Source organism: Cyphomyrmex costatus, unplaced genomic scaffold (genome assembly GCF_001594065.2).
Source record: "Cyphomyrmex costatus isolate MS0001 unplaced genomic scaffold, Ccosl1.0 scaffold474, whole genome shotgun sequence".
NCBI classification, from domain to species: Eukaryota; Metazoa; Arthropoda; class Insecta; order Hymenoptera; family Formicidae; genus Cyphomyrmex; species Cyphomyrmex costatus.
In genome coordinates this window covers 2,478,822-2,491,573 of record NW_017279009.1, presented here as the reverse complement: position 1 = coordinate 2,491,573, position 12,752 = coordinate 2,478,822, and the positions used below count along the sequence as shown (strand labels likewise).

Below are 12,752 nucleotides of genomic sequence, written 5' to 3'. Positions count from 1 at the left end.
TAAACAAAATTTCGTACTGTATATATGGTATTTCTTGAAACTCCCACATAATTTTTGTAAAAACAGAGTATCGGAAAATGTAGTAAATTATGTGTTCAAAAGCTACCTTTTGGCATAAATACTGATCAACCAACGTTTCAAGATGTATGAGAATGGAAAGAGCGATCAAAATGTCAAGTCCTTTGAATGGAGTTGTTCATAGTGACTTAAAATTGTCAGCGTTTTGATTACCATCAAAAGCCTTTCAGATAAGCCCCTACTTGACTCCTTAGTGTTATTTAAAACTTTCATTGCTTCTTCCACCTTTGCAACCTGTGAGTAGCGGTTGATCAATATATCCATACCGAAAAGTAAGTTTTTTTTGAAATATCGAAACATTTCACCATTTTCCGATATCTTCGTTTTTACAAAAATTATAGGATTCTCAGACTTTTGGGAAACTAATATATTATACACTTTCTCTTCTTTTATTATAAATTCATATTTTATCGAGAGAGTATTTCACGAAGTTTATCTTGTTCATTTGTTCTATATCGTTTTTCTTCGAAAAAAAAAAAAAAAGTAAAAAGTAGATTTATGTAAATCATAATCTGCGAGAATAGACATAGATATATTTCTAACAAATATATGTACAAGTACAATAACAGTATTGAGCATTTCTCTCTAGGAAGATACATCGAGGGAAAAAATGCAGTTCTTGTATGTAAATAATAAAAATTGCGCGAATATTCATGGCCGAATGAAATCGTCCACGCATATACGCACAAACACAAATCACAATTATGGTGTGATATAATACTATGAACACAATATTTTTTTCTGTATTGATATTCGTAAGTTCAAGGCTGATGACGAGAATCACTTAAACAGTAGAAAGTAATCTTTGGGACCTTCCATCGTTAACCATTAGTTACGATAACTACAACTTGGAAGATCACTGTGGTAGATAAGTAGGATTATATGGAGCCTGTTTAGCGTATGCTTCGTTGATGTATGATGGAGGTTGCGACATTACTAAAAAAAATTAAGTAAAAATAATTATCTATTCGAGAATGAAGAGTTTATTGCATTTCTCTTCGATATTAAAATAACATCGAAATTCAAAAGACTTCTAAAAATAATCAACTCTAAAATATATGAGAAATTAAAAAATTTTTTTAAGGATCTTCATACGATTAGATGTGTTAGATGCTAACTGCTTGAACATAGAATCTAAAATGTATATTTTGATCAAGTACCTGTCGAGCTCATTGGTGGAATATAGTTTTGAGTAGATTGGTTAGCACAGCTTATTGGAAAATTTTGAATAGGTTGGCTAGTATAGCTTGGTGGAATATTTTGAGTAAGTTGGCTAGTATAGCTTGGTGTATTATTTGCCGGAAACTGAATTGTTTGCACGACAGGTCTCTCAACTTCTGCAACAAATACTTGTGTAACAGACACATAAAGATCTCAAGTGTATCTTATAATTAGTTTGTCTCAGAGACAGCGAGAAAATTAACAACAAAAATAAAATTAACGAAATTAAAACAAAAAATAAACATAACATATGTAATGTAGAATTTTTTAAATAGATCTTAAATTTAAAAACTAGTACTTAATTGATAAAGTTGGTAGAAATTTTTCAAAATGTGTTTTTATATTAAATAATTAATCACTCGATTAATATATATACTATATATATATATATATATATATAAGCGATAAATTATGATGCATTGGTGATAAAAAATCAGATTGTACACAATATTTTATATTTTAGGAAAAAAATGTGAACACGAGTGTAACATAGCATAACAGCATAGTGATCTGGCATGCTAGAGGTCCCGGGTACAATCTCTAGTAGGAACCAAGATATTTATGCTCGTGTCTCCTCTCGAAAAGACTGGCAACCTTCCGAGAGTATTCTCGCCCACAGGAACATCTCTCGAAAAGTTAGCCGTTCGAAACCGGCATTAAAACTGAAGGTACCATATGCATGTGACAAATGAATAATAACCAGCGTGTGCACCACAAGCATATAAGAAAAACACAGGTGTGTGTAACACAGGTCAGAGATCTAACATAAGAATAAGAAGGAAAAATGTATTATATTTGAGCTTCTAAAAATGAAATACATGAGCTGTCTGCTTACTTTAAACTAAAATTTATTTAGCAAATAACTATATATTTGTATAAACAAATCTAATGCTAAGTTGTCATGTATTCATGCACATGTGGAAGAAATGTGGATGAAATTTAAATACATTTTATATATTACATGAATACGTTATATGAATGTATTTAAATAAACATTCCTTTCACATGTGTATACTTGACAACTTAGCATTAGACGTGCTTCTACAAATATTAAAATGACATATAACATGTCTAATGCACTTATTAGTCAAAAAGAATAAAAATCAATCTACATACGAAATGTTCCATTTACATATTTGTAATAAAACTGTAATCTATAGCTACTCTTAATAATATAAAAAAATAGCTACCTACATAAAATAAAAAATATATCATATTTGATCACATGTGATTTAGAACATTTCATATGTATGTACATTTTAATGAGATACGCTTAACATTATACGAGATATCGTTAAACTAACAAAAAGGTATAAAAAATAATATGAAATATGAGGTAACATAACACAGAATTTCGTACGTGCTAGTGTACATTATACGCGAGGTTAAACATCTCAGACTTAAGCGGGGAGCACAGACTTTTGCATAACGCATAATACATATACATAAAGAATTTGATTGGTCCATTGACTCATGCATAAGAAAATGGGCCAATGAAATTCCTTATGCACATGCTTTATGCGTTATGCAAAAGTGTGTGTTTGGGCTCTTATTCAGTTTCCACTGTGTAAGTTATCTTACACTTATAATTGGAAAACTAACTAGATTCTCCTTATAAGAATATAGCAATTGAATAAGAATTTAAATTTAGGTCTACAAAAATACTGTTATTAATGTAATATTGTAAAAAATATATTAGCATAATACTGTTGGAAGACAATGGCAATGAATCAGGAGTATCCTTACCATGAAAATCTCTTTAATTAAGTTGTTTAGAAGCGATGTAGATTGAAAGTTCCATAGTTCTGAAGATATATGGAAGAAATTATATTTTATATATACATCTCTGCTAAGAGACTAATAATAATATTGAAAAGATGACGCTGATATTCTTATAAGGAGAAAATTCAGAAAATACATTTTGACAACGGATACATATATAGTATAAAATATATAAGCACTTATGTTCTTTATGGAAAATAAACTAAAAATTTATTTAATATTGGCATACAAATGCTCTTCGTAGGAGGAATGATGTCGAAATGGTATTATGCCAAGCTGGGTCCTAGAAAGAATGATGACTCCGTTATTTGCCAACTCAGAATTCATCAAAATATATATACTTAATTTCATTAAAAAATGTATCTGTAATTTTCATGATTGTGGTTTTTATAGCGCAAAAGTGTTTATGACGTTAAATATTTTAGAAGAGTGCTTTTATAAAGATAATTGTCGCTGTCTCTAACACAAACTACAATTCATCGATTTGTGCTCGTTCCACATATAATGAAAATATTACAAATTGGTTTATTTAACAGGGAAATTTAGGAAAAATTACATGACAACTCAATATTAATGCACGAAATTTAAAAAAAAAGACGTACTTCCATAGACCATGCCGGGATTGCGGCGATACCAGGGACAGCAACTGCAGCAGAAGCAAGATACGCAGCATGTTATTAGGAAAATAATACCAAGCCCTGCAAGTACTAGAGGAAAGATGAAACCTAATCTGTAAAATAATATATTCTTATTAAAGATATATCATGTATCATCTTTTGTTAAGTTAAATTGCTATAGTGATTCTATTATTTACCATATTACTTTACACTTATAAATTATGTAAAAGATCGCGTGTCATGTAGAATTAAGCGTATTAAATACTATTTATTCAACTGTATGTTACAAGCGATTATGATGTTTTACCCAGTTTTCTTTGTAAACTCAGCGAAGGGGCAGCAATAAGAACTTTGAGATAGTACATCAATGCAGCAGTAATTATTTTCTTTTGACTCAAAGGGTCTTGGACATGTAGTTATTTGTTTTTCTAACCATGTCTTCTCTAAAAATTCGAAGGTACAATCTATTCCTAAAAAGTAAACAAAAATATTTCGTAATATGCACTAAAAACTTTTTAAGTATTAGTTGTTTAAAAAAAATTAAGGAAATTAATAACAAAAAAATTTATTCTTCACAATTCTGAATTTCAATTTAACATTATTTTAATCTTATTATATTTTAATTATAATAAATAATTACGCCTCATTTTGCGAATTATAAAAATATTTGGCTGCAAGGCGATCAAAAGAATTTCTACAACTAAAACTCGCTAGCGTATCAGGTAAGGAACGTACGATTTATGGTTTACATTTACATGTAAATACTAAACTATGTGAGAGAGATTAAAGGTCTCCAATGACGCATTGTATTTGTAAGGAAAAGGGAGCTCGAATTTTGTTCGTAGAATTTTATGTGGTGAGTTTTCGTCCGTCGATGATCCAAGAAGTTATTGCTTTGGATCCATTTTTATTGCCTCGTGAATTTCAAATCTTTACCAATAGTTTTTTCTATTTGTTTATTACTTTTCTAAATTGTTTCAATATTTTTTTTTCTTTAATAATAAGTTTTTTGTATCGTGTCAAATAATTATACGAAGTGAAAAATGATTGAAATTAATAAAGTTAAAGTAATTTAAATGGTAAATATAAAAAAATTGATATTCAATTTTTCTGTCAAATCAAAACAATTCTGTTACTTATATTTTTGAATAAATACTTTTAATAAAGGAGACGCGACAAGAATGAAGTTCATGGTATAATTATTGAATTCCGCATATACTAAACGTAATCGATCGCTGTGCGTGCGTATGTACACGCATGCGAGAAATATGCAATCGTAAAAAAAGAATCAAGAAAATCTTTGTAATATACAGGGTGTCCCAGAAAGCTCCGAAGGTCCTTTCTCCGGCAGATTCTATGGAACATTCTAAGACAAAAACCATCTATACAAAAATGTCCAGGTTACAATAGTTTTCAAATTATAAATTATAAATTTATTTGTATTTCCTACAAATAAATAAATAAAAATGAATAAATAAAATAAAAAACTCTATTTGTAGTGAAACATTATCATTATAGTTTTTTAGTCATTTAATTTCTTCCAGTTTATTAAAGAAATATGATAAATTAATTTACTATTTGACATAACTTATTAAACAACTTTGACAGTTCGATGTAATGATTGAAATTCTGTAATAAAAGACTGAATTCTATGTATAATTTCAATTATACAATTACATGCGAATCTTAAAAGTGAAATCTCTTTACCATTGTATGTAAAATTAAAGCGCTTACCGCGAAAGTGCCTAACTGCTAAAATTCGGTTTCCTATTATGAAGCGTTATTATCTGATAAAACTATTAATGTTTTACAATAAAAAACCGAATTTCTACGGTTACACATTTTGCAACAATTGTCTCAATTATATCAACATTTAACAAGCGAGTCAATGTACAAGGGCCCCACGCGATGTTCGTCCCTGAGCGCGCGATTTTCAGACTACAATTGACCAATCGTTTATAATTTGAAAACTATTGTAGCCTGGACATTTTTGTATAGATGGTTTTTGTCTTAGAATGTTCCATAGAATCTGCCGGAGAAAGAACCTTCGAGCTTTCTGGGACACCCTGTATATACGCATTGATCTTAATTAATTACTGCTAATACTGTCAATTAAAGACTAGAGTTTACAGCACTTATTATAAAAGAAAAATAGATTGATTGAATTTATTAATACAAATTAAGAATGTACACTCAACAGCAAAATTAAAGCATCATTTATCCTGCCACCTCAAAATAGGCAAATTTCAAAAGAGTGTAACTTCGTCAAAAATGATCGTAAAAAAATTTGTCAAAAAACATTCTAAAGCTTGAAATCTCTACTTTCGAAAACGGTAATTGATATTTCGATTTAATTAATTCTTTACGAAGTTATGCGGATACAAATGAAAGTGCGTCAAATCTCAAAAATTTTTGTTTACTTTAAGAAGTTTTATGGCGTGAATTAAAAATCGTATAAAAATTTGGTTTACAGCATTCGAAAACGTGAACCTTTACCTTTAATTTTATTTTTTGTTTACCGGACAATAGATTGATTTTCATAAAAAACAGAGATCGATAATTGGCAAAATTAAACTACGCAATTAAGAAACAGCGTGTTTAATTGACAGAAGTCTGTAGTAGAAAACGTTTACTGTTTATATAAATAAAAGTTTCGTTTATCTTATCTCACTTCCTTGAAATCCACCTAAAGAGAGCGATATAATACATTATGGCATTCATGATATTACACGTATAAAGTAACACTATATATTCGTGGAGCACAAAGAAAAATTATGACAGATCGAATTATAAAGATATATAAGTAAAAATTAAAAATGAAATATGGTATAAGAGGATCAAATAAAAAAATTAAAATTAATATAAGCGGCTTTTGAACCTAGCAGGATGTGTTTGTGCGCTAACGAATAATTATAAAAAATTTTTAATCGTATTTTATTTATCCAGAGATCCCAACAGATTAAATTTTCCAAGCTAATAAGCTAATGTTTAAAAATTTGAGCCATTTCTTCTTCGTCTTAATGCATATATATAGCGACAGCATTTGCGAGAGATCGGATTTCGCGAGATTCGCAAAAATAAATACAATAATCTTATTTCAAAAATTAATGTGCATATATACATTCAAAATATTTTATTAACATATTGAAATCAGTGAATTATATTAAATATATAAAAACATAATTTGTTTAATTCAATAGATTATAAAATTGTGTCTAGAAAACAAAATGCTATAAAATCAATGTGATCTCTCTCTCTCTCTCTCTCTCTCTCTCTCTCTCTCTCTCTCTCTCTCTCCCCCCTCTCTTCTCCTCTCCTCTCTTTCACTCACCCTCTCACTGTTAAGTATAGCATACAAACAATTTTTACAACATCAGAAGAACTTTCTACATGTTGGATATATTCAAGGTTTATGAGGACACGTCTTTTGAGTATTTATGTAAACCATTTTCAATTTCAAATTTTATTATTATTCAATTAATGTCAACATTTGTCTAACTGAATATGGTTTAAAAAATTTTGCTAAGCATCCTGCCTATTAAGCGATTTGATCGAAGTTGTTCTCAATAGTAGACTAACCGAAGAAAAAACGCCAAACGTTTCGATCATGTAGCATAAATCTTTTAGATGCTGCTTCAGTAGAAAACTTTATCGTTCCATTATGACGAAAGCAAGAAACAAATCCCAGTCAACTATGTAGAGAAATCGTGTTATCGCGTTTCCCAATGTGTTTCGAAAACAAGATAAGAAGCAAGTAACCATCGATTGTTCAAATATGTAATAATGGAAAAACATAATATTGTGAAATCCAAAAAGTGAGAATCTTCGATTTCATACACAGGGTATCATTAATCATTCTCTCATATACGTTTGCCCTATATATGATAAATGCCCAAATGCTTGGATTACGGCATTAACGATCCTGTATATACTTACATGTGTACACACACACACACGTTCTCTCGACAAAAATACGTTTGACTATTTTACTGAACGTTTTCTTACCGTGTGCCATGTGCAAACAAGTGAACAGCAACGCAACCACGAGACGTAACATTTTGATCCTGTTCCTCTCAATATACTTCACTACTTGCTGACGCCGCTCGGTGGTTGAGCAATGCGCTTGGCTGTGTTAACAGTACGAATCCGGTGACGACTACCTGTTAAGCGCGCGTCGCGAGTCACGGCACCATCCGCAGTGGTCGCAGTGCTCTGGTAGTCTCGTTCTATTGTTTATAGTACGCAGTGAGTCACATCCATGGTATAAGAATAAGGGTATGCTCACGCGCATGCGACCAATTAAAATTGTCAAAGTGTGACGTCACACAAACAAGCGGTAAATTTAGAACTGCTGTTTCCAAACAACTTATGTTAGCAGCATTTTCGTCAGATATTTTATTTTATTTTGATTTAAAGTTTACAGGAAAAATACGTTTTTAAATAATTTAAGAACTAATGAATATCTTGTAACAAAATGTAACCATAAGTAAACATTACAAACTCAACAAAGATAGAAGAATTTATTATGAAACAAATATATAAAAATGTTAATACCTTTTCCTTCAGAGATATATGTATATATTGTATTTCTTTAGTTGTATTTCTTTAGCAAAATTATATACAGTTGATTTCGTTACATTTGTACATTTACAAGAAATACAAAATCTGACCTTTTTTAATATTAACGTTTTGATTTCCACATGCAGCAAGCCATTTAGATGCAATCGTTAAATCTTTCGGAAACGAAAAATATTTTATGCTGTTTCCGTTAAGCAATTTTGTTTTGCGATAATAATTGCCACAACCTTTTATACAACAGGACATTGTGTACGTATCGTATGTATCACCGAACATTAACCATGTCAAGTATCAGGAGCCACCATGTTCTCGTTTGGGCGATCTGATTGGCCCCGAGAGTGACGTCACGCTTTGACTGCGCAGTGGGTGTCCACGGCGTGAGCATACCCTTATTCTTATACCATGAGTCACATCAAGAACCATTGGGTTGAGACTGTGAGAAGGGACTTTAGGGTCAATCCACACAACTTGCACAGCCGCTAAATATAAGCATGAAGAAAATTATCCAATCGTATTTTACATTCGCCCTTATGACAGAACGTGATTCGATAATTTTTTTATGCAGTTATGCAAGTTGTGTGAATAACCTTTATAGTCCGACATTCCAAGCGAAGACCAAAAGTGGGATACGAACACGCCATATTGGTTGGATTCCAAAAACGATCGATAAAAAGAATCTGATTGACAGATTCAAAAGTAACATCAATCATAGGATAGGCAATATCCGGTTGGTTGAGTGGCTGTCTCAGATTTTTTTCGCGAACAAATGTTTGAAACTATATTATTTCTTTTAAATATTTCTAGATACTTAAGAGTTGCGTTACAGATCGAGTGAGAAATATAATTACGGATTGTGAGGATTAAAAATATTAATTATGTACAAACATCTTATAAATTGATTCTAGGGAAGTTTTAGATGGTGAATATGTTCGCCTAGTTATATCGCTGGTGTCGTCAATGGCGCCAAAAATAAAAACAGAACCGAACTCGCGAATGCGAAATAGATGGAATAAGTATTGCCGTTGATGTTTAAAAAATTAAATTTTAAGTCAGTGATAATAAAATCGTCGTAACAATTTATTATAAAATACTATCAATATATAAAAAGTCCGTTGTAACACTTTTTATTCACATTTTGTATTTGGCTATAAAAAATAATTATTGTTAAAAAATGCACCTCTATAAAGATAATAAAATAAAATATAATGCCCAAAAATATATAATAATATAATAATATAAAAATATATAACATATAAAAAAATAATAAATATATAACGTATAAATAATGTAAATCAATGTAGATGCATAAAAAAAGCAAAACGAATATTCGATTCAATATAACTGCAAAAATAATACAAATGCATTAACTGGATCGTTACTGTTCTGAATCTTCGTTAATGAGATCGCCGATGATGTGTCCCATGTCCACATCATCCTTCAACACAAACGAGTGTTGAAAACCACGCTGACATAATTGAGCATTCAGACCAGGATGTTTTGATACTATATCTTTATAATATTTTACCGGAGCCCAGCCATCACTGGCACCGTAATACAACCATAGTTTATTAGCATGTTTTGATATAGTCTCATGATCAGCTTCTTTGACATGTTTCATCTCTTCATTGGCAAGATTAATTATTTTACTCAAGGTTCTTGGATCCAGCATTTCTCGAACCGCCCTCACGGATCTAGCTGGGATGCCAAAAAACATACCGAAAGCACGTATCATAAATGATTGTAGAGCTACTGGAAACATCGATGTAAAGATCCAAGACAGGAAAATCAAAACTGGTGCCGTACGTGATATCTGAAAAGACAAATATATCTATTAATAATTACTAGAATAGAAAACAATTGTGTGTGTCTGTATGTAACAATTATAATCCAGTAAATATCAACAGTAACACCATACAGTCCAGATTTGTTATAACTTTACACTCAACAATGCAATTAGTATGTAATATAATGTATTACATTTTTATTGTCGAGTTTGAAATTATGTAATAATATTGACCACAAGTATCATGATACAATATTAAAGACATTTTGATGGCAAATAACACCAACTTGCTATATAATACCTGGAGCATTATTGTTAAATGACATGGTTTACCAAGTAATATTTCCAGAGAATGGAAGAGTTACTTTCCCGTTACTTTTACAGTTACTTTATAACAATGTGATAACAATGTTGCAATTTTTTATGACTAATGATAGCTAACTAAACTAAACGCTTAAGGGTGCAGTCCCATGGAGCGTATCGCGCGTATCGCGGATTAGCGGATCGCCAATCACAGAATCGTTCTGTTAGATCTGTTTACAAATTTTGTAAGCAAATCTAACAGAACGATTCTGTGATTGGCGATCCGCTAATCCGCGATACGCGCGATACGCTCCATGGGACTGCACCCTAAGAGACTAAAATTAAGAAAGTCATTTTGAAAAAAAATTGTTATCATTACGCGTTACTTACTGAAAAAAGTAGTAAGTAACGAATAACTCCGTAAAGTTACTCTGTTACAAGTTACAAATTACGAGTTATTCATTTCAGTAATAAATTTTCCAATCTGCTGTAAGTATCTATTAACCGATCGGAGTTGAAACGTATGTATTATTTATGAATTATACTTAACTTCTTTGTTACTTTATTTACATGATTGTTAAACTTCTTTGTTACTTTATTTACATGATTGTTATTATTATTTAAATTTTAATTAATTGTTACTGGCTCTTTGACCTCATTCTATATACTTTATCTATTGATTGTTCTTAACTCTAGCCTAGTGTTACATCATCATCATCATAAAAAATGTGCAATGTCACTACCAAATTGTTATTATAATAAGGCTGGAATCCATAGTCCATTCTTGATCTCAAGACTGTCTCAAGAGGCAATGTTTTAAGAGGCTAATACGTTTTTTTAATTGATTTATGACATCTTAAATACTAACTTAAGACCATTTTGAATTTTAAGCAACATCTATGGATTCCACCCTAGTAATTACGTAATGGCAGTTACAGTAACTAGTTACTTCCATTTCCTGAATAGTTAATATATATATAATCATAAACTTGCAAAACGCACAAAAATATTAAAAAATGTTCCATTAGGAGTTTTCGCCATGTACTCTATGGTAGGAAACAACAGATAGCATTTCTGTATCCTTTTATCAATGTCATTATCCTTCAGCAAATTGAGCACAAACCAGGCACCTATAGAATGTCCAACAATATGTAAATGCGCATCCTCTGGAATGTATTTTTTTATAAATTCAGCCTGCAACCATAAAATTATAGCTTTATTATGAGAGAGAGGCGTTCAATAGGAAGTGCTTGAAGGCTGGAGTGTACCTACCTTATGTTGAATTTGCGCCGTCAGACCATAGCACTCTGTCCACTTCTGATCGCTGGGCATAGCGATAGCCAGGTTCTCTGGTGGTTGAACATGGCCAGCGTGTCCGACGATCCACACAGGTGTGTCCGACGTTAATTTCGACTTGAGTACTTTCATAAAGGTCTCGTAAAATCGTGGAATACCTGGATTCCCGGGAATGACGAGGACTATGTTCTTGTTGGAATGTGGTAGCGGATCTTCCTCTATCCAACGGCCTTCTGATATCACCTCGGTCTGCACCTGATTACAATTGATCATAGCTCGATGCATGTTTTATCCCGAGTTGCACAGCACTCTGAAATATTTGTCTTCCTCTTCATACAATCTATCGAATATAGCAGCGCTAATTTTTACGTGTCATTCGACGTAGAGCACAAAATCGACTGACTAAAGGTCGCTGCAATCATCTGGTTCACAATCCGTCCAACGGTACATAATTATACGTTGACAAAGAATACCTCAACTACCATGGAACAGGATGATTACCCATGTGAGCCGAAATAGCTCAGTTGGGAGAGCGTTAGACTGAAGATCTAAATGTCCCCGGTTCAATCCCGGGTTTCGGCAGATTTTTTTTTCTTCATTTTATACAATTAGTTAATCAATTGACAAGTTATGAAATAAAACTGGTAATTTTTATTTTTTAATTTTCGTTTTCTTTTGTAATTTAAAAAGCTTAAAAAATGTGCCATGTCCATCACGTTTCTGCGTAATTGATACAAGTGAACACGTGATTTTGTATGTTGCAGTATATTTCGAGATCACGTATTTTATCAATAATTTTCTATAATTCGTATTTAATTTGTTGTATTACTTCAATAATATTTTTTTAATATTAAACATTATTTATTTCAACATGTTTTCTTACATCGATAACTTTCCCCAGGAAATTTTCGAATAAAGCAACAGAGGACTCTGCCAGTAACGCTTTTAAAATTGCACTGGCAGCTAATTTTTAATTTCTTTTTGACATAATGTTATATAGTTATGCTAAAGTATAGTAAAAAAAACTATTGATTAATATATTAGATATCATCGATTCAATGAAATATACAGAAATATATAAATTCAAAATATTT

At 31.2% G+C, this 12,752-nt stretch overlaps 2 protein-coding genes and 1 non-coding gene across 3 annotated transcripts; 1 reads left to right on the top strand and 2 right to left on the bottom strand.

Annotated features, from left to right (window-relative positions):
• Positions 1-574: 574 nt before the first annotated feature.
• LOC108777955 (protein shisa-5) lies at positions 575-7,911 on the bottom strand. Its single transcript, XM_018544975.1, has 5 exons — positions 7,704-7,911; positions 4,006-4,168; positions 3,684-3,811; positions 1,239-1,415; positions 575-1,014 (listed from the first exon to the last, which is right to left on the bottom strand). The coding sequence occupies exons 1-5, from the start codon at positions 7,753-7,755 to the stop codon at positions 935-937; spliced, it is 600 nt and encodes a 199-aa protein (XP_018400477.1). The 5' UTR covers positions 7,756-7,911; the 3' UTR covers positions 575-934.
• Positions 7,912-9,592: 1,681 nt separating this feature from the next.
• sturkopf (lipid droplet associated hydrolase sturkopf) lies at positions 9,593-12,040 on the bottom strand. The gene is made up of 3 exons (XM_018545068.1): positions 11,635-12,040; positions 11,365-11,556; positions 9,593-10,086 (listed from the first exon to the last, which is right to left on the bottom strand). Exons 1-3 carry the CDS (start codon positions 11,941-11,943, stop codon positions 9,652-9,654), a joined length of 936 nt encoding a protein of 311 aa, XP_018400570.1. The 5' UTR covers positions 11,944-12,040; the 3' UTR covers positions 9,593-9,651.
• Positions 12,041-12,167: 127 nt separating this feature from the next.
• Positions 12,168-12,240, top strand: TRNAF-GAA (transfer RNA phenylalanine (anticodon GAA)). The gene has a single exon. It is a non-coding gene; the product is annotated as a tRNA-Phe (tRNA).
• Positions 12,241-12,752: the final 512 nt, after the last annotated feature.

Bases quoted from the DNA above. Each gene is read 5' to 3' on its own strand.
- LOC108777955 (XM_018544975.1), bottom strand. From the start codon at position 7,755: ATGTTACGTCTCGTGGTTGCGTTGCTGTTCACTTGTTTGCACATGGCA. The intron at 4,169-7,703 runs GTAAGAAAACGT...TTTACTTTTTAG, and splicing joins TTGTTTGCACATGGCACACG to GAATAGATTGTACCTTCGAA. The intron at 1,015-1,238 runs GTACTTGATCAA...AATTTTTTTTAG, and splicing joins TCCACCAATGAGCTCGACAG to TAATGTCGCAACCTCCATCA.
- sturkopf (XM_018545068.1), bottom strand. From the start codon at position 11,943: ATGCATCGAGCTATGATCAATTGTAATCAGGTGCAGACCGAGGTGATA. The intron at 11,557-11,634 runs GTAGGTACACTC...TTATGGTTGCAG, and splicing joins CGGCGCAAATTCAACATAAG to GCTGAATTTATAAAAAAATA. The intron at 10,087-11,364 runs GTGCGTTTTGCA...TTGTCTTTTCAG, and splicing joins GAACATTTTTTAATATTTTT to ATATCACGTACGGCACCAGT.